The sequence below is a fragment of the Hoplias malabaricus genome, chromosome 3, assembly GCF_029633855.1.
Source record: "Hoplias malabaricus isolate fHopMal1 chromosome 3, fHopMal1.hap1, whole genome shotgun sequence".
Lineage (NCBI taxonomy): Eukaryota > Metazoa > Chordata > Actinopteri > Characiformes > Erythrinidae > Hoplias > Hoplias malabaricus.
Genome location: NC_089802.1, coordinates 29,874,214 through 29,897,583, shown reverse-complemented (window position 1 = coordinate 29,897,583; position 23,370 = coordinate 29,874,214). Strand labels below are relative to the sequence as shown.

At 42.6% G+C, this 23,370-nt stretch overlaps 1 protein-coding gene across 5 annotated transcripts in view; it reads right to left on the bottom strand.

Moving 5' to 3' along the window:
* The window catches only part of mpp2b (MAGUK p55 scaffold protein 2b), a 48,223-nt gene that overhangs the window by 5,037 nt on the left and 19,816 nt on the right, over positions 1–23,370 (bottom strand). For 4 of the 5 annotated variants that reach the window (XM_066664883.1, XM_066664884.1, XM_066664880.1 and 1 more), the window contains 5 exons: positions 12,800–12,900; positions 5,345–5,497; positions 5,106–5,261; positions 4,651–4,878; positions 533–664 (listed from right to left, as the gene is read on the bottom strand). In XM_066664883.1, coding sequence (XP_066520980.1) covers positions 533–664; positions 4,651–4,878; positions 5,106–5,261; positions 5,345–5,497; positions 12,800–12,900 — 770 coding nt within the window. The remainder of the gene's footprint in view (positions 1–532; positions 665–4,650; positions 4,879–5,105; positions 5,262–5,344; positions 5,498–12,799; positions 12,901–23,370) is intronic. The other variant, XM_066664885.1, reaches the window with a different exon arrangement.

The following is a 23,370-nucleotide window of genomic DNA, read 5'->3' as shown; positions in this document are numbered from 1 at the left end:
CCCACACACTGTGAAACAAGACTATAGGCAGAACACAGAAAACTGATTGGGTGGTCTTGTTTCGCTGTGTGTGGGTGGGTAGGCTCCACTGACATCGGGTGCAGATACTTTAGAGTGGCCCCGCCCCCTTGTCTGGGTCTCTCCACATTTATGTGAGTAAAATCGCAGACGCAAGAACGGAGAAGAAAGAGAACTGAGCGAAAATGGCTAAACACCAGAGGTTTTGCTCCTCGCTCCTCACTGCTGTGCACTCGGGGTCGGGGTGAACAGCGTGAAGCTTGTTATCTTTTAAAGGAACAGGTGCTGAAAGCAGCCGTTCTGGACAGGGCTGTTTAGACAGGGGGAGAACACTGCTGTGGGGTTTGATCCTTGTGGTGTTTTGACCAAAGCTGGTTGTAGACATATCGTTAAGACGCTGAACTTTGTTCCCTTGTGGAAAAAGGGAGAATATGTGCTCTTTATGCAAGCTATAGAATTTAATATAATGTATAAATGTATTATATGTTGTTAACACACACACACACACACCAACCTGCCACCAGTTGGGGTCTTCCTGGTTGAAGATCTGCAGAATGTCTCCGCTGCTGAACCTGAGGCCAGCCTCTTTACAGGGGATCAGGTTGTCATGGGCTGGGTCGTAGTCAAAGTGGCACTTCACAAAAGCCTGAGGATGGGCACACATGTACACACACACACACACACACACACACACAAATATGGCATTTTCAGAGAGGCCTGAATATAAGCTGGCGAATTACATATTAATCTTTATTGGGTATAGTTAGTGGGTGGGGCTATGAACATACGGCCTCCTTAGCTTCAGTCTTAGTAAAGTCAGTGTTGAAGTCAGGTGCTTTGTGAGTGCACGTTGTGGTCGTATTCAGCCACATTGTTGAATACGCTTGTTTACTGTTGACAATGTGTTCATTCAGGGGTGGCGCGGTGGCGCAGTGGGTAGTGTCGCAGTCACACAGCTCCAGGGATCAAGTCCCGCTCTGTCTGTGAGGAGTGTGGTGTGTTCTCCCTGTGTCTGCGTGGGTTTCCTCCGGGTGACTGTCTGTGAGGAGTGTGGTGTGTTCTCCCTGTGTCTGTGTGGGTTTCCTCCGGGTGACTGTCTGTGAGGAGTGTGGTGTGTTCTCCCTGTGTCTGTGTGGGTTTCCTCCGGGTGCTCCAGTTTCCTCCCATGCTCCAAAAACACATGTTGTGTGTCCGTAGGTGTGAGTGTATGTCGCTCCTTTGAAGGACTGGTGCCCCCTCCAGGGTGAATTCCTGCCCTGCGCCCACAGATTTCGGACCCACCACAACCCTTAACTGAATAAGTGGTTACAGACAATGAATGAATGAATGAATGAATGTGTTCATTCATATTTGCTTAGAATTAATGTTGTTGATCGATTAAAAAAAGTTAATTGCATTTTCCATTCTTTATTCAAGACTATAACTTATTATATTATATATTTAAGCGTGAACACAGTGGAATTATATTTATGTCAGTAGTGTTTATTTATTTAAAAACATAAATACAACAATAGAGAAAAAATGCTGGTACTTGCTTGTATTTTTGGGAGGCAGATAAATGTGTAGTGTTGTAAATGACAAACTGGCGAGAGGAAACTCTTTATTCCTACTATACTGTAATATCTCAGTGTAGTTATGATGCTTTTTTGAATCAGAATCTCTTAAATTGCTGGGTAAATGTTTCAGGGAGAGCTTTATTGGAGGGCATTGTGGCTAAATTTGGTAAAATGATTAATTAATAAAAAGCACTAGCTAGGATTTTTTTTCCTGAAAATGACAAGTTTCAAAGTAATTATGATGGTTCAATGAGCTGTAAAAAGGGAGAACAGCGCCTCTGCCATTGCTAATATGGGCTCAGCACTGCAGAAACTGCACTATGTAACTTTGGGAGGCGGGGAGGAAACCACCCCATTCTTTCGCCATCACCCATTGATTTTAGTACAATGCTGTGAAATTGAATTACACCTGGGGGAGCTCTAGGAGTAAAAAACACTGAATCTTACCTAGTGTCCCTTTAATGCCTAATTTTGATAGCAATACTTAGAATATGTGTTCTGCCAAAGCTGGGAATCAAACCCCTGCCTGCTGGGAAGAAATCACTGGTGTTACCAGCTAGGTTATAGCAATTACTGCTGCACAAACACACACACACACACACACACACACACACACACACAACTAAACTAACTAAACACCAGAGTTTCCACCCAGTTTCAGAAGACATTTGAGTTCATTTGAATACTACCGCTGTCATTGGCGTGCGGTGGCTAAACAGTACGGAATGACGTCTGCACCTGGCAGAAGGCTGTCTGCAGGGAGGGAAAGAGGAAGAACAGCAGAAAGGAAAAAAAGAGGGTGGGGGCTGAGGGAAGATGGGTAAGGGCGAGAGCCGAAATCTTGTCACCATGGCAACCCTGGCCCCCTTTTCTCTAGTGAAATGTTGCTACGAAGCACTGAGGCAAAACTGTATTAAAAATATTCCCAGAGCATTTTACTGTATGAACAACTATTCTATTAATATTAGATGAAATTGGAAACAAAATTTATTTAATTAAATGTAGAAATGGTAATGCACTCTTTTCCATAAGACGTCCTTGAAAGCTTGAGACTGAGAATTTAGCATTAGCATTAGTTAGAGTGCAGTCATTAAATTAGCTTATTTATAAAAGGTTCTGGATGTTGTTTTACCTCTGTGATCAGGAACTGTGTACTTTGAGAGGAAGTCCACAACAGACACAACGTGACCAACCACAAACATGTCCATTTTGCACAACAGTGTGCTAGATATTTTAAAAATGGCGCTACAAATGAAAGCACAGCTAAAGTTATATATTTTCATTATCTAAAATTAAGCTTATAAAACTCTAAAAATGCGACATTGGGAACTTAACCAAAATTTCTTTTCAATCATGTTACTATAATTTGGTGAAAGATTGGCTGCCACTTGCTGCTGTTGCTAGCTAGCACTGATGGATTGTAATGTAATGATCCAAGTTGCAGCCAGCTTAATGCACAATTAAAAAAAATTAACTGTAATAATGTGGAGTCGGAGCATCTGAGGCTGAGACTGTAGTAGTTTTAACTACTTACGTTTAGGCTAGCATATGCTAGCAATAGCAATGTATGTGGTCCTGCCATTCTACAAATTCTCAACAAGAGGTCTTCATACAAAATATTCATATATAAACAAGGAGGGTGGGGTGGTCTCTGTAATCAGAGCACTGGAATGCACAATACAGTAGATGGTTATTTCAGTCAATTTCTGCGCAGCAAATACTTTGTGTTTCCATCTTTTTTTTTGCACTGGAGCTGCAAGGCTAGCTATAAAGGAAACATCTTCAACAATTAGCATATGCAAACTGTGCACCTAAACAAGATAATGGCCAAGTTCTTACATCTAAGTAGTCATGTTTATGTGATCATAATGATATTAGGACAAATGAACAAACAACATTTTTTAAGATGACAGCTCCTATTGTTATTAGCTGTTTTAGCCTTTAGCTTTTAGTCATCTTGACTTAGCTCCAGTACAGAACTAAATAAAACAATTGCACATAACAAACATATTTCGGCTAATCAACAGCATTTGGAGCGCAAGGGAAAATTTGTGTCCAACTACTTTAAAAATGCTGGCTCTACTTTTATTACAAGTACATCCACTGAGAGGAACACAGTTCCAAGAAAACTTTATGAAACAGAGCAAGTGGGACCTTCTTATTTGCTTCCAAGCGAGTCTGGTTGCCAAGTCCTGGCCAAATGTCCCTGTATGCTTTGCAGTACAGAATTTAAAGTTGGCAGAATCTCAAAAGTTTGAACCAAAAATAACAATTTAAAAAGCTGAGCTGGCAGCTCACACCTCGTTGACAGGGGACAGTTTGTGTTTTGTTAAATGTTTCAAGAACTCAACAGATCTAAAACAGAGCTGCTCCATTTCATTCTCTGACTAATTTCAGTTCTCATTATATCAGCATGCTGTATATGTACATACACAGAAATTTGACTCTCATCAGGCAAAACAAATTTAAGGTGTTTTCATATTTTGGTTTGATTTTTTAAAAATGGACCATGCTGCAACTGCTCTGTTGATTAGAAAAAAAGCGAGAGGGAGATGTGCAATATTAACTTAAATGAATACAATCAAATGTTTTCCTTGTGGCGCAAGGTAGTGTCGCAGTCAGGCAACTCCAGGGATTGTGGGTTCGAGTCCCGCTCCGGGTGACTGTTTGTGAGGAGTTTGGTGTGTTCTCCCTGTGTCCGCGTGGGTTTCCTCCAGGTCCAAAAGCACATGTTGGTAGGTGGATTGGTGACTCAAAAGTGTCCATAGGTGTGAGTGAATATGTGTGTGTCGCCATGTGAAAGACTGGCGCCCCCTCCAGGGTGTGTTCCTACCTTGCACCCAATGATTCTGGGTAGGCTCTGGACCCACCGCGACCCAGAACTGGACAAGCAGAAAGGGGTTTCTGTGGGAAATCCTTTTCCTTTTGGGAGGCCACAAATTGGACCTCAAATGTAAATCGTGAGGGTTAGGGTTTTAAAAAGATGTAGGCATGTAGTCCAAGAATCCAACATTTATATATTTGTGTCTATAATGTGTGTGTGTGTGTTTGTGTGTGTGAGAGAGACTCTGCTGACCTGGCGAGGAGTGTGTGGTTCCTGGTAGCTAGGAAGGATTTTGAGCACCACGCTGCCACTGGCCTCTTTGAGCATGTCCTGCAGCACTTTGGGGTCATTCCCCACCTCTTTGCCGTTGACCTCCTTGATGACATCCCCCACATGCAGGAGACCCTGCTGGTCAATCATTCCTCCATGAAGGATCCTCGCAATTACCAGCTCACCCCCCTCCACACGGAACGTCACGCCCTGAAAACAGGGTTATAAACTCTTATAAGACCTGTCACACTGATCCGATAAACAGCTCTGTGATGTTATCATAAGCTGCTCATTCTCAATCAATGGTCAGCTCCAATGAACACACACTGTAGTTCTACAATCACAGACTTAAGTTTATTTGTGGCACTGCATACCTTGTTAGCCCACTTCCACTGCTTTAAAAGCCTGTGTGTCATTAAAACGAGTGCATGATTTACCAAGTGTTCTCCTGAGACTTTGCGGATGCCGACCATCCTGACTGCATCTGGAGGGACGGGCTGGCTGTTAAGGGTGGGGTCCATGAAGGCACAGGGACTGGGGGGTGGAGTCTCATAGCTCTTGGAGGCCACGGAGTCATGTGTCTCCAGCAGTGACTGTGGGACCAATAAAAAAAGAACATGGCCAGTTTCACTGTGATCAAAATCAGAGGTGTGTGTGTGTGTGTGTGTGTGTATACCTGGAAGTGTGGCTCTTTGAGGATGCAGGCGAGTTCGTGCGCGGTCTGGCTGTGGTTAGTGAGGGGTGTAAGATCTTTCAGGATTTCCTGCACAAGCTCCACATTATTATCCCTCACTGCCTCCAGCTTTGGCTCTTCAAAACGTTCATGAGCCTGTTTTACAAACACACACACACACACACACACACACACACACACACACACAAATATACACTTATAAAAACAAGAATCATTCTTCAAAGTCTATCAGAAATGTTATAATCTTCTGCAAAGCAATTGGTTTTGGAAGGACACAATAGCCACATTTGTGAATATCTTAAAAAATATATCTATGTGTACACTCTATATTCCCATTCACCGAATTAACTATCCACTGAATTTGTGATATTTACTGAAGAAGTCACTGTAAAACTGTATCAATGAATATCTCCACCAATAAAATATTAGTTGCAAACTTAAAAGGTCTCTGTTTAAGCTAGAGATTTAATTAAGTGTTATTAAATATGACTGTACACTTCATAGCTTTTTAGCCTGGTGCTAAACGAACATAGGAAACTAAGTGCTAATCAGCATTAAAGGAACTCTGGGTAGTATTCGTACCTTAAAATTACAGTTCAAATTCACTTCACTGAGACTTCACTGAGTTGTAATAGGAAGAACAAAACCTCTGTCATTGCTACTTCTGGCTCAGCACTGCAGAAAGTGCACTATGTATCTTGTAAATGACCATTCACTCAGTGTAGTGCTACATAATTTTGTGACTGCACCTTTAAGAATGAGAACGGATGTGATGTCACAGAAGTGCGGGAATTTAGTAGCCTCATTCTTCTTTAGTTTATCTCCCTTTTTTTAAAACTTTGTGTTCATTTTTTGAGTGCTCGCTTTGTATAGTGTGTCAAGAGAAAGAAAGGAGATAAAGAGGAGACAAAGTAGAAAATACACAAAGCTTTGTCAAACATTGCACCCCTTGGCATGTGAAGCGAGGTATGAAATTCCGATATCTTGAGAAATATGCCAAAATATTTTTGTGTAATTGGTAGTGTTTGTGAAGTTTTCAGTGTGTTTAAATATCGCGGTGGCGCTAAACCCACCCGTTATGGTGCGTTTTATTTGTGCTACTTATTGTACATGTGAAGATATAAATTTATTGTATTTGGTTCTTTCCCTTTATTATCCTATATAATATATATCCTATAGTTTTCATGGTGTTCGTTATGTGCTTGTCACGCAATGAAGAAGTAATGATATTTGTGGTCCAACAAGCTGAATAAATTCAAGCACCCGTTTAAAGACTCTCTGCATTTTATTCATCGAGGCCAAGGGCTGCTACATACCTTTTTGAAGGAAGGTAGGAGATCTCTCCTTCCCTTTCCAACACTTAATTCCAAGGCAGTGTTGTAACAATTAATTAAACTCTGCAGATGTAGGGGGAGCCTCATGAACTAAAACACCTAATTTTACCTAGTGTTCTTTCAGCTGCAGTCACAATAGAATTTGTTCATAGAATTCCACAAAGGGAATTCACACATTTTAAATGGAATTGGCTGCAAAAAGCAGAATTTGCATCCTCGACCGTTAGAGCCACTGCTTGACGGTGGTGATCCAAAGAGGGTGTGTCTTGATACAACAGTAGATACAAAATGGAGGAATTTTTTGTGTATTTTATATAACACATTCCAAGTCAAGTCAAGGTGTAATGCAGACTTTTGCACAGTGAGTCGGCAGCTTGAGATAGATTGTATAGATATTTTGTATATTTTTAATGTTTATTTCTGGAGAGTTAGCAACTGTTAGCAACTTTAATCTCCAACTATTAGCAACCGTTAGCAACTGGACGTCTTCAAACTGAGAATATTATAAATCCACAATTTTTTTCCTGTTTTAAGCTATCATTTTCCTCAGAAACAGAAGTAAATCCAGCAGTATTCCTCTTCACTGTTTTTTCCCAGCACGATACACTAGCCAAGGCTAATCCTGATAACTCAATGCAAACCTGATAACTGCACCAAAATAGATAGCTTTATTATTTACCAAAGGTCCTGTTTTATATATTTGGCATTTGATTGTGTTCTAGTTGTAGTTGGATGTGCACAATCATATTTGTTTTTGTTATACTGTAATGGTATATTCCCACAAGACAGATAGATAGGTAGATACATTATTTTGCTGTTTCCTTCTATAACAAGTCATAAAGCAAAAATTTGAAATTCACCAGAATACACCTAACTACTCCTAAACCACCACAAACAGCCCTACAATACGGACCCAGCACCATGAATGGGTTCAAATCTCAAAATCAGCATAAACAACAAGCTAGCCTGCAGGAAAACTGGAGAAAGTGAAACAGAACCAGAAAACGAGAGGAGACACTGTGTGTGAGAAGAGAACACAGTGTGTTCCAGGCACTAAAAACATCAATATTACAACCAGCATCCATTTTTCATTCCTGCTTTTTTTCCCCCTCAAAGCAGGGAGAGAATTTAAAAGCTGTGAAGCTGAGCAGCACCTGAAGCGATGGAGGCCATTTTTTATTTAGACTTCTTAACATTGATTCTCTCTCTCTCTCTCTCTCTCTCTCTCTCTCTCTCTCTCTCTCTCTCTCTCTCTCTCTCTCTCTGAACACCTTCCCTCATCTAAAACATGAGCATGTTTACATGTTTAGAGTTTGTGGAGAGGGAGAATACAGAATTTTTCTCTGAACTAACAAACCGGCTGAAGTTTTTGGGCTGTGTCAACATCGTAACAAGTGCAGTTGCTTCTAGTACTGCAACAAGTATTGCTGCTTCTAGCCTGTTTCAAACTTAAAACCTTATAAAATCACTACATTGACCAATATGTTAATCACACAGAGGACGATCTAGCCTCTTTGTTGGTTATTTGGCCACTTTGGAGCTGTTTCCAATTGTCATTCTTTTATCTGCTGGGATGCCCAAGCTTTAGATGCCTTCAATAAACACAGTATGTTTGTAGACACCTTTAGAATTAGTGATTGTAGCTACAATAAAGTGGACTCTGCATAGACACAAAACAGCTCTACTGTTGATAATTATCACGATTAAAAAAATGTAAACAATGTCACAGATTTCAAGAAAATCCTTTTACAAATTTTTGAGTGGATGCACCAAATATTTTCAAAGCTAATGCTTTAATTATAATTATTTTAATTATTAATATATATTATATATAAATGTCAAATATTACTTAAATCCACAAGGAAACAGTTCACTAGACCTATGTAAAGTTACATTTGAATTACCCTGCCCAGACAAAGAAAAATATGATTCTAACATAAATCTCTTAGAATAAAAACATCTCCACACTTCAGTGCAGACTCTGCTCCGGAGACCAAAATCACTACATTTGTGTCTAAACGTAAGCAGAGACATTTCACCACCATTTTTCATCATTAGCTGTAAATAAACAGATCTCATTTTAAAACTAAGTCTATCGGGAAACTGTAGAATCATCTTTATGTTCGTGTTTATGTTGTTGTTAGCGGATGCTAATCAGCTAGTTAGCACTTTATCATTGTACAGCGTACAACAAAATGTGTTTTACCATATTTAACCCATCCGTGGCAGTGAACACCCACACACTAGTGCACTAGGGGCTGGGAACAAAGGCGACGGGGCCTTCACCGTTGCCCAGGAAGTGCTTACCCTCCAAAGGGCACTTCAGCCATGGATGTTAACATCAGGCTCAATGACAAATGAGTAAATCTCAATGCAGCATTGGGCTGTGGAGCACTGGAACTGAGTTCTCTGGATGATGAAGCACCATCCATTAGCTTTCGGATGTGTCTGAGTGGTGTCTGTGATTGAGAATGAATCCTCCTCCATCAGTACCTGACCTCACTAATGTTATATAAATGTATATGTATATACCCCATCTACCCCACCTACAAGGACTTAAGGATCCTCCAGGAACTGCAGGGACCAGCGACATCCCAGAGCCTCCACAGGGGGCTGTTTGATATAGAAGCAGCTTCTGAAGATCACGTTGAAAAGGATCAAAGCCATCAACATAGAAAGCCTGAAGGCATCAGATACTCAGCTGGAGCAACAAACTGGAAGACAAGCTGCTATGAGAATGCTTCAAATAGATCAGAGAAGGTGGGTACAGAGGTGGCCCTACAGCAGGAAAAATCTCGCCATAAATTATAGCTTCTGTCTCCAGACAGGGATCTGAACTATGATTTCCGGGGTCAAATGGGTCTCTTTACACCATGCATTAAAGCTGATGTTCACAATTTTAATTAAATTTTAATTTTATTTTTTAATTATTTGCTGCTCTCCAGTCGGTTTGCGCTGAAAACCAGTCTAATGTGTTTACAAAGCCCCACTGTCTGTAAATGGCTAAAAAAACCAAACGCATGGATTAAAAAGCATGTACCAAGTTGAGGACACTGCTCTATTCCTGCTCCATAGGTGGGTAATGTTGTTTTGTTGTTGCTGTTTCAGATTATTTAACGCGGAAATCTCTTTATATTCAGAAGAGCACTAACTACATGAAAATAAACACACACTAAAAATACTGCAAAACATAAACAGCTCAAGTTAGAAATGAGTTTCTGTGGTAATTCAAACATTGAATACAAACTTACAGACAAGTTAAACAGCCACAAACAAAATGCAGTTGTTTTTTCAGCCCTCAAACATACCTTAAAAGACTTGGAGATTCAGAACATAAACAAACCAGAGAGAACAGTGTTTTTCCAGATAAATGTAGATGTTTAAGATGTGTGTTTGGTGATTGACAAAGGCAGAAGTCTTGTTAGAGTTGTAGTCTCTCCACACAGTTTTTTCTCATTTTGACGTTCAGATAAAATCCACTGTGTTTGGGGCAGCCGTGGCCTTGGTGTTACAGGGCCAGCAGAAAAAAATCATCCACGGCTCAAGTTCCCTTGAGAAAGGCACCTAACCCACCAACTGCTCCTCGGGCACGGAGGTGGTTGGCAGTCCCCTCTCTGGTTGTGTGTTTGTGTGTGTGTGTGTGTTCACTGCCCTTAGTGTGTGTGAAGATATGCTCACTATAGTGTGTGTTTGTGTGTGTGTGTGTGTGTTCACTGCCCTTCACTACCACATATGGGTTAAATGTATTCAACTTAAACTCAGTGGGGATTCTCCAAAAATTTTTCAGGAGAAACATCCGACAAAAGGAGACGCGAGACAGGTCCCTAATCAACAGCAGTGTTACTGTCTCAGCACTGAGCTTAGTGTGAGACGTTACTGAGACTCCACTCCAACTCAAGATGAGACACAGGAGACATTTATGGAATCTTTCTCTAAGGAGAGACACTGGAGCAGCAGGAGACACAGACTACTGTCTCCAATGTCTCTCCATTTCACCTCAGTGTCATTCAGGAGAAACCACGGGTATATAGGAGACACTACAGAGATATTAAGGAGACAGTACAGGATCTACAGAAATATTAAGGAGAAACTGCAGAGATAGAGGAGACAGTCCAGAGTTGTTAAGAAATGACTACTCCATTTTTCAAGTGTAATTTTAAAGATATTAAGGAGACACTACACCGAATTAAGGAGAGACCACAGGTGTTTTAAGGTGGAACTAAAATTACAGAGGAACTACTGAGACTACAGTGACATTAAGGTGAAAGTACAGAGACACTGAGTAGATCACTTTCCTATGTCAAACACTAATCTGAAATCAGTCTGTAGGGTGAGACGGCGGGTGGGAGGGGACAGAACCAGCTATGTGTAAGAGTAAGAGTGTGAACCTGCCTGCAGGGGACACAGAGTCTCAAATATGACTGGACACTCCAGATCCTTCCCTGACCTTTCTGTCCACTGGTTATTTATATCACTGCTAGGAGCAACTTTGACATGTTGTAAACTGTCAAAGATATTACAGCAAATACTGTATATTTAGGTATTCAACTTTACACTCATTACAAAGCTTTTATTACAACATGGAATTAAAAGCAGCACTAGGCAGTATATCAAAATCTTTGTGATGCCTCACTGAGCTGTAATATGGAGAATTTGTTGTTTGTTTGTTGTTGCTATTTAACTGTAACATCAACTGGAGATATCAACACATTTTCAGGAGAACACTATAATGCTATTATAATTTACTCATTAATGACAGTAAATATATTTTATTAAGTCATAATTACCTAATCGTTATGATGCATATTTGTGCAGTAATCTCTCTTGCTTCTGTTACTGTGTATGCAGACTGTGTGTGTGTGTGTGTGTGTGTGTGTGTGTGTGTGTGTGTGTGTTCGCATGTGCTGGCTGATTTGTGAATTAATGTGTGTATTGAGATGTGTAAGCTTGGTCTACTTAATTACACACACACACACACACACACACACACACACACAGGGTATATCAAAAAACAAATCAGTGTAGAGGAACAGCATACAGAATATGGATGAGAGGGAGAGAGAGAGAGTGGGGATACAATGGGGATAGACAGAAAAAACCAAAGAGACAGAGAATGCGGGAGAATGTTTGTGTGTGGGTTCCACTGTATGATCCTAATTACTGTCCTGCTCTCTCTCTCCCTCTCTCTCTCCCTCTCTCTCTCTATTAAAGATGTACAAAATGTCACTATCAGACTTATACAGACTTTACCTCCTCATTGTTCATATGTAAAGCAAAGGGAGGAGCTGCAGTCTGCGTTTTTTCCAGCAGGGGCAGTGCAAGTAATTTCTTTGAGTGCCATTTGAAGAGAGGAAACCGACGATTTAGTATGACGTTCTGTTGAGTTTATCCATTAGCTGACATCAACCTCGCCCTGTAAAGAACTGGCGCCCCCTCCAGGGTGTGTTCCTGCCTTGCAGCCAGTGATTCTTGGATGGACAGTTGGTGCTGGACGTCTGCATGTCTGGACGCTTGCGTGGCGTACGGTGACAACTCTCTTTGGACAACCAGCGCTCTGCAAGGTTTACACGCCAAGGTTTTGTCCCTACTCGGCTGACTCTGAACCACGAGAGAACAGCCACTAAACAAGGAACCATATTTTGATGGAAATGCAAAAAAAGCCAAGTAGGGTAGTGTAGGGCCCACGCAGTGGAAAAGTGCCATGAGACTCCACCAATCACACGCCATGAGTAACCTATGCCAAGTACGGATTCTTTTCCAACTGTTATTAATGCAGCAGTACTAGAGATCAACATGTTTGCAGGAGAACACTAACTGCCCAGATTTCCTAGTACACTACAAAATTTTACTTATGCACTTCTGGGCCTGGAGTAGCAGGGATAGGGGATCTAATCTCCCGGTTACAGGTCAGTGAAGCATCACAATGATTCTGAAGCTGTACTCTTAAGATAGAAATAGTACCTAGTGTTGCTCTACACATTTTTCTGACTTCAGTGATATAATATTTAATTGCCTACAGGTAGGTTATGGTGCAAATGAACTGACTGGAATTAAAAAGATTCTTAGTTAAGCTGGGTAAATCTAACCCATGTGTCAGACTCACCACTGGACTCTCCATGATGCCCTTGAGGAAGATGAGGTCCAGGTCATTGGCGGTGGTGGAACTGGTGCTGTCGCTCAGAGTGTCCAGCACACTGTGCATGGCTGTGGATGGAGACAGAAAAGAGGAGAGGGGCGGGTCAGAGCTCAGGAAGACTGAAGGCAACAATTGGATTGATACGTCACAGCGGAAAACCCAGGGAAAATTGCGGAAACTGCAGAAAATCACGAAAAACCTATTCCACTCATCCCACGGCCAAAAGCCATTTATCCGCCCTGGCTCTGGACATGAAAGCGCATCGCGGGAGCTCACAGTGCAAAGCAGGTCTCCATACGGCACACAAGCCCTCCACCAGAATCCTGCATGTTTCTCCAGATTTAACTGGAAGTGTCCAACCCTGAGTGGCTGCGTTCTGGAACGGCAAGCCTCAGGCAGCTCTGCTGGACACAGTCCGAAACAGCCGGACTTTGGCTTTGATTTAAAGCCCTGTCTGTGATTACTGCCGCTCAAGAGCCTCATCCATCTCCTGGACACTGAGGAGAAAAATTCCACCAGACAATTCCAGTTAAAATGAAGCAAAACGGTCACTTAGCGCCCTCACAGAAATCTGACGGTCAACACCAGAGTGAGGCCGACACCCGGAGACTGGACCGGAGAGTGGAGAACAAGATATACACATACAATACGATTCTGTAACAAATCAAGTCAGAATACTCACCCAGTCACACACACACACACCCACACACAAACTCACACCTGTGGACCATCTCACACACTCATCCAGTCACTCACACACTCACACCTGTGGACAGTTTCACACACTCACCCAATCACTCACACACTCACACCTGTGGACCACCTCACACACTCACCCAGTCACTCACACACTCACACCTATGGACCATCTCACACACTCACCCAGTCACCCACACACTCACACCTGTGGACCATCTCACACACTCACCCAATCACTCACACACTCACACCTGTGGACCACCTCACACACTCACCCAGTCACTCACACACTCACACCTATGGACCATCTCACACACTCACCCAGTCACCCACACACTCACACCTGTGGACCATCTCACACACTCACCCAATCACTCACACACTCACACCTATGGACCATCTCACACACTCACCCAGTCACCCACACACTCACAGCTGTGGACCATCTCACACACTCACCCAATCACTCACACACTCACACCTATGGACCATCTCACACACTCACCCAGTCACTCACACACTCACACCTATGGACCATCTCACACACTCACCCAATCACTCACACACTCACACCTATGGACCATCTCACACACTCACCCAGTCACTCACACACTCACAGCTGTGGACCATCTCACACACTCACTCAGTCACCCGCACACTCACTGCTGTGGACCATCTCACACACTCACCCTGTCACTCACACACAATCACACATGTGGACAGTTTCACACACTCAGTCACTCACACACTCACCCTGTCACTCACACACACTCACACCTGTGGACAGTTTCACACACTCACCCAGTCACTCACACACTCACTCAGTCACTCACACATTCACCCTGTCACTCACACACACTCACACCTGTGGACAGTTTCACACACTTACTCAGTCACTCACACACTCACCCTGTCACTCACACACACTCACACCTGTGGACAGTTTCACACACTCACCCAGTCACTCACACACTCACCCAGTCACTCACATCTGTGGATAATTGTACAGAGCCAAAACACCCACCAACATGTGTTTTTGGATTATGGGAAGAAACCCAAGCATCTGGAGGAAACCCACACTGACACTGGGAGAACACACCACACTCCTCACAGACAGGATTCTGGACACCTGTCTACACAGGTGCACTCTGTAGTCAGAAACTGACCTCTGATTAAGGTCATCACACACTGTACATCAGCCAAAAGGAAGTTGTTGTTAATGAAGTGGTCAGTTTGTGTTTGCACTGCGCTCAGACACTAAAGCTTCCATGTAAACGACCAAACACACTCAGCCAAACAACTGGAGAGCCCGGCCTCGTCCCACCTCCCTCTCTAATGCAGAGTGTGTGACTGGAGGTGGAAGTTTCCAGAACAGGCTGAGACCGCTTCTGCCCAGCTTTCAGCTCCTGCATAATTCTCTTTAATCAGTGACCAGTGTCCAGGCCTTTCCTTCATCTTCCTTACCCTTATGTCAAGCACTTTCAGTGGAGAGTCTTCTCTGGGGGGGCTCCTCAAGCCTCAAGCCAGACACAGACTGACCAGCTTAAAGAGTTTAAAAGCTCTGGACAGTGGTCACACAGCACAGCAAAGGACAGTCAACAAGGCTGAAACTGTAGTCAGTCATTTTGATTTAAAGGGAATACATGAGACTCTTTTTCCACACGTAAACACAGTTCTGGGTCTTAATAAATTATCTGTGACTTGCTTTGGTCAAAACACCACAAAGCTCAAACCCCACAGTAGCATTCCCCCCACTGTCTAAACAGTCCTGTTCAAAATGCCCGCTTTTGGAGCATGTTCCTTTAAACGATAACGAGCCGCTGTTCCCTTTCTCTCTTTTTACTCGGTCTGTTTTGTTGCATATAACCTTGTCTTTGTGCTCTCACTTAAAGACAGGTCTAGCACTGTGATTGGACAGACTCAGACGAGGGGGCGGGACATCTCTAAAATCACTGTACTTGTTGTTAGAAGCAGAACACAATCAGAACTGCTCGCTATATCCTTGTTTTCTGAATTAGGCAGCCCACAGAAAACTGACAGGGCAGTCGTTTCACAGTGTACTAGTGGGTGCTGCACACTGAATAGTAAAACTGAATTCACTACTACTGCTTTTACTTACATGATTAACAAGATCACAGCATGTCAAACTGGACACATACACACACAGAGTAATCCTGCCGGAAAGCAGAGCAGGGATTAACAAATTCCTCCTTTTAATGAGCATGCAGCAGGGACCCAGAACTGAAAACTGTCCGATCAGAACATAGAAACAAACCAGAAATATAAACCTCTCTCATAATGAAGGGGCAAGAAGAAAAGAAGTTATAGTTTACAAAGCTGGGGATTACGTAGACAAATATGTAGAGGAAATGGGACCCCAACCACCAAACAAAACCTAGCGTCTGACTAGTGTTCCCTGTTAGATAAAGAGCATTAAAGCTTTCATCTTGGAGAGAGGAGAACATCAAACCTCACCTTCACTTCAGATAAATACACATCCACAGAGGTCTGAGAGACAAACAACTCAACATTGTGGGTCTGAAAGGATGTGGAGCATACAAAAAGCATGCACTTAGAAAAGGAAAAATAACAAAAACAGAAAAGAAGAAGCTGCGGGTGTTTGGGGAAAAAAAATGGACCGGCCTCTCCAGAGCCCAGAACAGACCTCAGCCTGACAGGATGTGTTTGATATGAGAAGGATGGTGAGGATTACAAAATAACAACCATGAGCCACGAGAAACAGCATCTGGAGGCATTTAGAGAGTGGAGAGACCTCAGAATGATGAAAAGCATGAAAAGAGATGAGAATGTGCTCTATTGGACTATCTATATGGACTACTAACTATCATCACCAGTAGATTGACCAGAGGAGGATGGGTCACCCCTTGTGAGCCTTGGTTCCTCCCAAGGTTTCTTCCTCAGCTGGGGGAGTTTTTCCTTGCCACTGTCGCCCCTGGCTTGCTCACTTGAGGGTTTTACATTTGTCTTTACATTTCATGTCAAATCTTGTCTTACTGGAATTCTGTGAAGCTGCTTTGTGACAACATCAGTTGTGAAAAGCGCTATATAAATAAATTTGATTTGATTTGATATTACTGCCACAGGTGGGTAATATTGACTTATATTTGCTGTTACAGGTTACTTCAGGTGAAAGTGACTCCAAATTTGGGACAGAAAGGGCTACACTGCTTGAGTTATAAATGAGTCTCTTTGTCAATTCAAACAGTAAATAAAAACATGCTAAACTAGTTAAACTTCAGCCATGTACACGCTACAGATCTGTTTCATACTCAAACATATGGTTCCACCTTAAAAGATGCAGATTTTCTGAGCGAAAACCAATGGGCAGGGTTTGTTTTGCTGTGAGAACAGTAGTTCTCCAGAAATGTGTACATTCCCTGTAAATGCAAAAGATTGACACATTAAAAAGTGATGTGTGCAGCTTTTTCCTGATGGGTAAGGCGGGTACAAGAGGTTTCTAATAAAGTGGCCAGTCAGTGTGTGTTCCCAGGGTTGATGAGGAAGCTGCTTTGTTATTTATTTCTGGAACATATTGCTGAAAATCAACCCTTTCAGGTGAACAAAAGATAGCACAGAAGCTAAAACCTCAGATAAAGAAAACGGCTAAAGTTATAAACAACACAAAATAGCTTCCACATTTGTGCAAAAGTAGAATTGGAAAAGTTTCCTTCCTCTCAAAGCAGATTTATCCTTAGCTAACCTTAGCAAAGTTGCTAGCTTTTGCGTGTGTGCTAGCATTTGTATGGTTGCTAAGGGCTTGGCAGCCTGTTGTTTGGTGGGGGAGATGGTGTGTGGGTGTGTGTAGATGTGTGTCTACAGGGACATGGCTGGGGAGACAAAAGGAAAGAAAGTGAGGCGTTTGAAGAATATTTGAAGTATTCCAATATTACAGCTACAGAAGATTAAAGTCACAGTAGAGGCACGAAGCAATGGAACATTTAGCAGAGCATGAAAATAACATCAGTAACATCGAATGACAACTTGAGAAAGCCATGATGGTTGCAACAAAAATTTCCGAAAAAATGCTCCCTAACAACAACAAATTAACAATCCAGGGACAGCCAAATGTGGTCAGGAGTTGAAGAAAATAACTGTGCTGTACTGTTTTGACTGAACTGAGGCAACACTGTTGGCATTAGCAAGAGAGCATGCTGACTAGCATATGTATTGACTATAAATTATGATCATTTGTATCAATGTTTTTGTACCATTTATACCATGTTCCTGAGTCTCATTATTTTCATATATTTTTATTATTTACTTAACCATATTTACTTGGATACATACTAAATTTACTGAATCGATATGTAAGCAAAGGAGGTATATTATAAATACATCACATGTTGAGTGCATTAGCATATTGATTTTGGGATCAATTGGGAGGAAACCCACACAGACACAGGGAGAACACACCACACTTTTCACAGACAGTCACCCGGAGGAAACCCACACAGACACAGGGAGAACACACTACACTCCTCAGATACAGTCACCCGGAGGAAACCCACACAGACACAGGGAGAACACACCACACTCCTCACAGACAGTCACCCAGAGGAAACCCACACAGACACAGGGAGAACACACCACACTCCTCACAGACAGTCACCCAGAGGAAACCCACACAGACACAGGGAGAACACACTACACTCCTCACATACAGTCACCCGGAGGAAACCCACACAGACACAGGGAGAACACACCACACTTCTCACAGACAGTCACCCGGAGGAAACCCACACAGACACAGGGAGAACACACCACACTCCTCACAGACAGTCACCCAGAGGAAACCCACACAGACACAGGGAGAACACACTACACTCCTCACATACAGTCACCCGGAGGAAACCCACACAGACACAGGGAGAACACACCATACTCCTCACATACAGTCACCCGGAGGAAACCCACACAGACACAGGGAGAACACACCACACTTCTCACAGACAGTCACCCGGAGGAAACCCACGCAGACACAGGGAGAAAACACCACACTCCTCACAGACAGTCACCCGGAGGAAACCCACACAGACACAGGGAGAACACACTACACTCCTCACATACAGTCACCCGGAGGAAACCCACACAGACACAGGGAGAACACACCATACTCCTCACAGACAGTCACCCGGAGGAAACCCACACAGACACAGGGAGAACACACCACACTTCTCACAGACAGTCACCCGGAGGAAACCCACACAGACACAGGGAGAAAACACCACACTCCTCACAGACAGTCACCCGGAGGAAACCCACACAGACACAGGGAGAACACACCATACTCCTCACAGACAGTCACCCGGAGGAAACCCACACAGACACAGGGAGAACACACCACACTCCTCACAGACAGTCACGCAGAGGAAACCCACGCAGACACAGGGAGAACACACCACACTCCTCACAGACAGTCACCCGGAGGAAACCCACGCAGACAAAGGGAGAACACACCACACTCCTCACAGACAGTCACCCGGAGGAAACCCACGCAGACACAGGGAGAACACACCACACTCCTCACAGACAGTCACCCGGAGGAAACCCTATGTGACTGCGACACTGCCTGCTGCACAGGTCACAGACTTAACAAAGAATATATCCCCTTTAAGCACTTTGTCATAAGTTTGACCCGGAAGCCTTACATAAACAAATCTGGACATAAAATATCAACATGATTCATTGTCTTGTTTTGCTCACTTGTCTATTAATGAGGCACTTGTCTCTGACCAAAGTGATTGGACACAGCAAAACGTAGATGTGATTATCTGTAAGTGTAAGCTGCCGAAGGCCATAAACAATCCACTCGAATCATGGCTTAGATCAGCCGTGCCTAAGCCTGTAATTAATACAGTGAGGAGCTTAGCGCTCTATTATCTCCATGGAGATGGAGGTCTGGACGTGCTGATGGAGGGAGGGGGGAAGGAGGGCAGTGTCCTGCTGAGACAGAGTGACATTTACAAGAAAGGACAGAACAGAGGAAAGTCACCCAAAAAGACCTCAGAAAAAGACCTGCTCACAGTGGCAGAAATGTGAACTCACCGTGCTGTCTTCACCCTCATGTCCCTCTCGCACTCTCTAGTGAACTGTCCACGCCATCCTCATTCTCTCATCTCTCTCTCTCTCTCTCTCTCTCTCTCTCTCTCTCTCTCTCTCTAGTGAACTGTCCATGCAGTCCAGAATCTTATTCATCATCATCATCATCATCATCTTTTCCACTTAATCCATTTCAGGACTGGGGTGACAACAGGGCGAGCAAAGAAGCAAAGACATTCTTTCCCCCGCAACTTCCAGCAGCTCCTCCTGGGGGATCCCCAGGAGTTCCCAAGTGAGCCGGGACATATAAACCCTCCAACATGTTCCAGGTCTCCTACCAGTTGGATGTGCCTGGTATACCTTCAGCGGGAGGCATCCAGGGGGTATCCTCATTAAATGCCCGGACCACCTCAACTCACTCCTCTCAACGTGAAGGAGCGGTAACTCTACTCCGAGCTCCTCCCTAATCACTGAGCTCCTCACCCGATCATGGAGAGTGCGCCCAGAGAAAGCTCATTTCGGCCGCTCGTATCCGCGATCTCGTTCTTTCAGTCATTACTTTGCTTTAAGGCTCAGCTCCATCTTCACCACAATGGTCTGGTACAGTGACCGCATCACTGCAGACGCTACACCCAAACTACAATCAACCTCACAATCACTTTTCCCATCACTCGTGACACAAGACCCCGAGACAATTGAACTCCTTCACTTGAACTTAAGTACACTCTAATTATGCTACTCTAATATTTTTAAATCAGTGGCAAAAATGGTCTTAAAATAAAATTAGTTTTGTTTTTTTGACCAAGGGAAGCAAACTAAATTTATAAAACACCTCAAGTGAACTCATTCACTTAGTGCCTATTTTCTATGTAGTTGGTAAGTTTTACATGTTGGGGTAAAAAACCTTCACCTCAAATTCATGTACAGTAGAAGCCAATTAACAAATGCTTCAGACGCCAATTGGATTTTGTGTTTGCCCACAGCAGTCAACATTATTTTATTTGTAAAGTACAGAGAAACAATTTAAGCTAATTGATCTCGCTCAATCATACAGTTAAGCACTGGAGAATTCCTTCACTGTGTAAGACTGCAGTTAAGGCAGATGAAACACTAGCTCGTGAAATGTCCACACAGTCAGCAAAGTCATGAGCCTTAATATAAACAGACAGCCAGTCCGTATAATGCACTACTTCCACTTCATTGCTTCTGTCTTCCACTTGTCCTCCTTCATCTACACTCTCTTTCTCCTCTTCCTTCTAATTCCTCCACTGGGGTATTTACATTCAGAACAGAAAGACGTTTTTCTTGACCTCCGCCTGAATCCCAAATGAATTCTATTAAGGAAAGGGTTGTTTCTTGCTGGGCTGGCACTACTTGTCAACATGTCTTAGGACATAATCAACAGATGTGCTGTTATACCCTGACACACAAAGTTATGGTTTTAGACTATGTCACCTTCGTTGCTGCAGGCATAACCAAACAAACAATCTTTTTCTTTTTCATTAAAGATTTGGGAAACAGAACAAATGTTCTGGCTTTAGGAACACAGGCCTACATTGCACCCACAGGCCACCTTAATCCTCTCTACTGTCGATAAAGCTGAACCTTGAGAAGTCGTATGTGTTGCACTCCACGAGAAAATATTGATTTCGGTGTGAATTCAGTAGCTTTTATGATCAAGTATGCCATCGATAATCTACTGTCTTTCAGTCCAATGTGCTACAGCTAGCACTGGGCACAGTTTGCATTTGAAGACCATAATATACCATTTGTATAATCCTTGACAAGAGTCCATTCTTAAGATCATCATCATAAACATTTACCACAGTACCTCAGGCTTTCATTAACACTATTATTATTACAAACCATCACCTTCTGTATGCTAGGCTAAACTGATAGATAATTAGAGATAGGTAGATAGATAGAAAGATAGATTCAACTTTATTGTCATTGCTCAGTACAAGTACAAGGCAATGAAATACAGTTAGCATCTACCAGAAGTACAAATAGTAGTGTAGTATGAAGACAAAGAGAAAAGGTGCAATAAATATCAGTACAGGAATTTATGCAAAATGTGTATGTAAATGCAATATGTATGTATGCAATAAATAAATAAATAAATATGTAGATCAAGCATATAATATATAAAGTATAACAAGATATGTGACATTATACATGTGGGTAATTTGAATATATATATATATAAGTGAATCTGTTAAAAGTTGGTACAATATAAACTGTCCAAGAGGCTAGTATTAGCTTAGCGTGACAGCTAAAACAACTCCTTATACAACTGTGTCGTACCTTCTGAGCTAACTTACTGTGGCTTTGTTCTACCCATAACAGATTTCTCCTAATATTTTAAAAGCTACCATTTTCCCTCTGGGCTAACTCTCAAATGGGCTAACTCTCAAATGACGTTGTTTGCCCACAAAATGCGTATAAAATTATAGCATTTACACCCAGATTTTATCCAGCATGAAGGATAAATTGAGGTCAACATGCTAGGAGAAAAACAGTAATGGCTCAACTGTAATGTTAGCTAACAGACTCCCACACTGGCTAGCTTTGTGCTAAGTGATGGGGAGAGCAGATATCGTACCCACCTAGAGTAAGTAAGAGGCCAATTATGCTCTTTAGGAGCCCTGATGATAAGGCTAATGTTCAAAGTTGTGCGACAGGAGCCCACTAAGCTACAGCATTAGCATGCTAAGCCAGTGGTAGCATAAGCAGCTCAGTGTAGTGTTATTAGCCCAATTCAACATTTAGCACTTGCTTTATTTGTTTTCTAACACTTGCTGGCTTATGAATTATAGCTCAGTGTTACACCCAAACGGTCGTAGGTGCTGTTCTTTTCACAATAAACCTAAGTATATCAAATTCAAACCAGGTTCCGCTTCATAAATAAGTCACGCTTCATGTCTTTTCACACTGAAGCACAGGTTATTAATAACAATAAAAAAAAATTTGTCGTATGCTTTGATGTGATCTGCTGGGATCAGTGTTCCTTCACTCAAACGCATGCACCAGCGCTTGGCTTACACAGGTGCTAGGAAACACAGCCCAAAACGTATGATGGTTGAGAAAACACTAATAGATTATTCATCAGCTTCATTAATTATGCACAAGTGGTACAGTCCTCTATGTAGTGGGTGACACTGTCGATACATCATTGGACATGCTGTGGTCAGTCCAGTGTCAATACACATGTTTACATTGCCCATACTTTCGCAAGCAGTCACTGGATACTTAAGTGTGTTATAAAGACTGTGACTTAATCAGTGGAGCTCTCTCCTATTTTTTAATATACGTTCTTATAGGGCAATGGAAAATATAGGAAAATGTATTGTTTTTGCTCAAATGTTACCCTCAAGAAATACTGCCTTTTTTGTCATTACTGTCATTAATTCTACAAAATTACTAACTTCACCAGTGACCACTGATAGCAATAGCAGCGGCATTTGTCAACCACTTCATTCATTCATTCATTCATTCATTCATTCATTCATCATCTGTCATTGCTTCATCCTACATCAGGGCCATGGTGGGTCTGGAGGGTACCCAGAATTACTCTGGAAAATGTTCATCTCAGGGCATCACACACTCACCCGGCCTCTCACACACTCACCCAGTCACTCAAAAACACACTTCAGTGCCCAGAGGAAACCCATGCTAACACAGGGAGAACACAACAAATTTAAGTGTAAGAATCAAACCCAGGACCCAAGTGACACTACCTGCAGGAGATACACTTCCATATGTGATTATACTATGCCTTT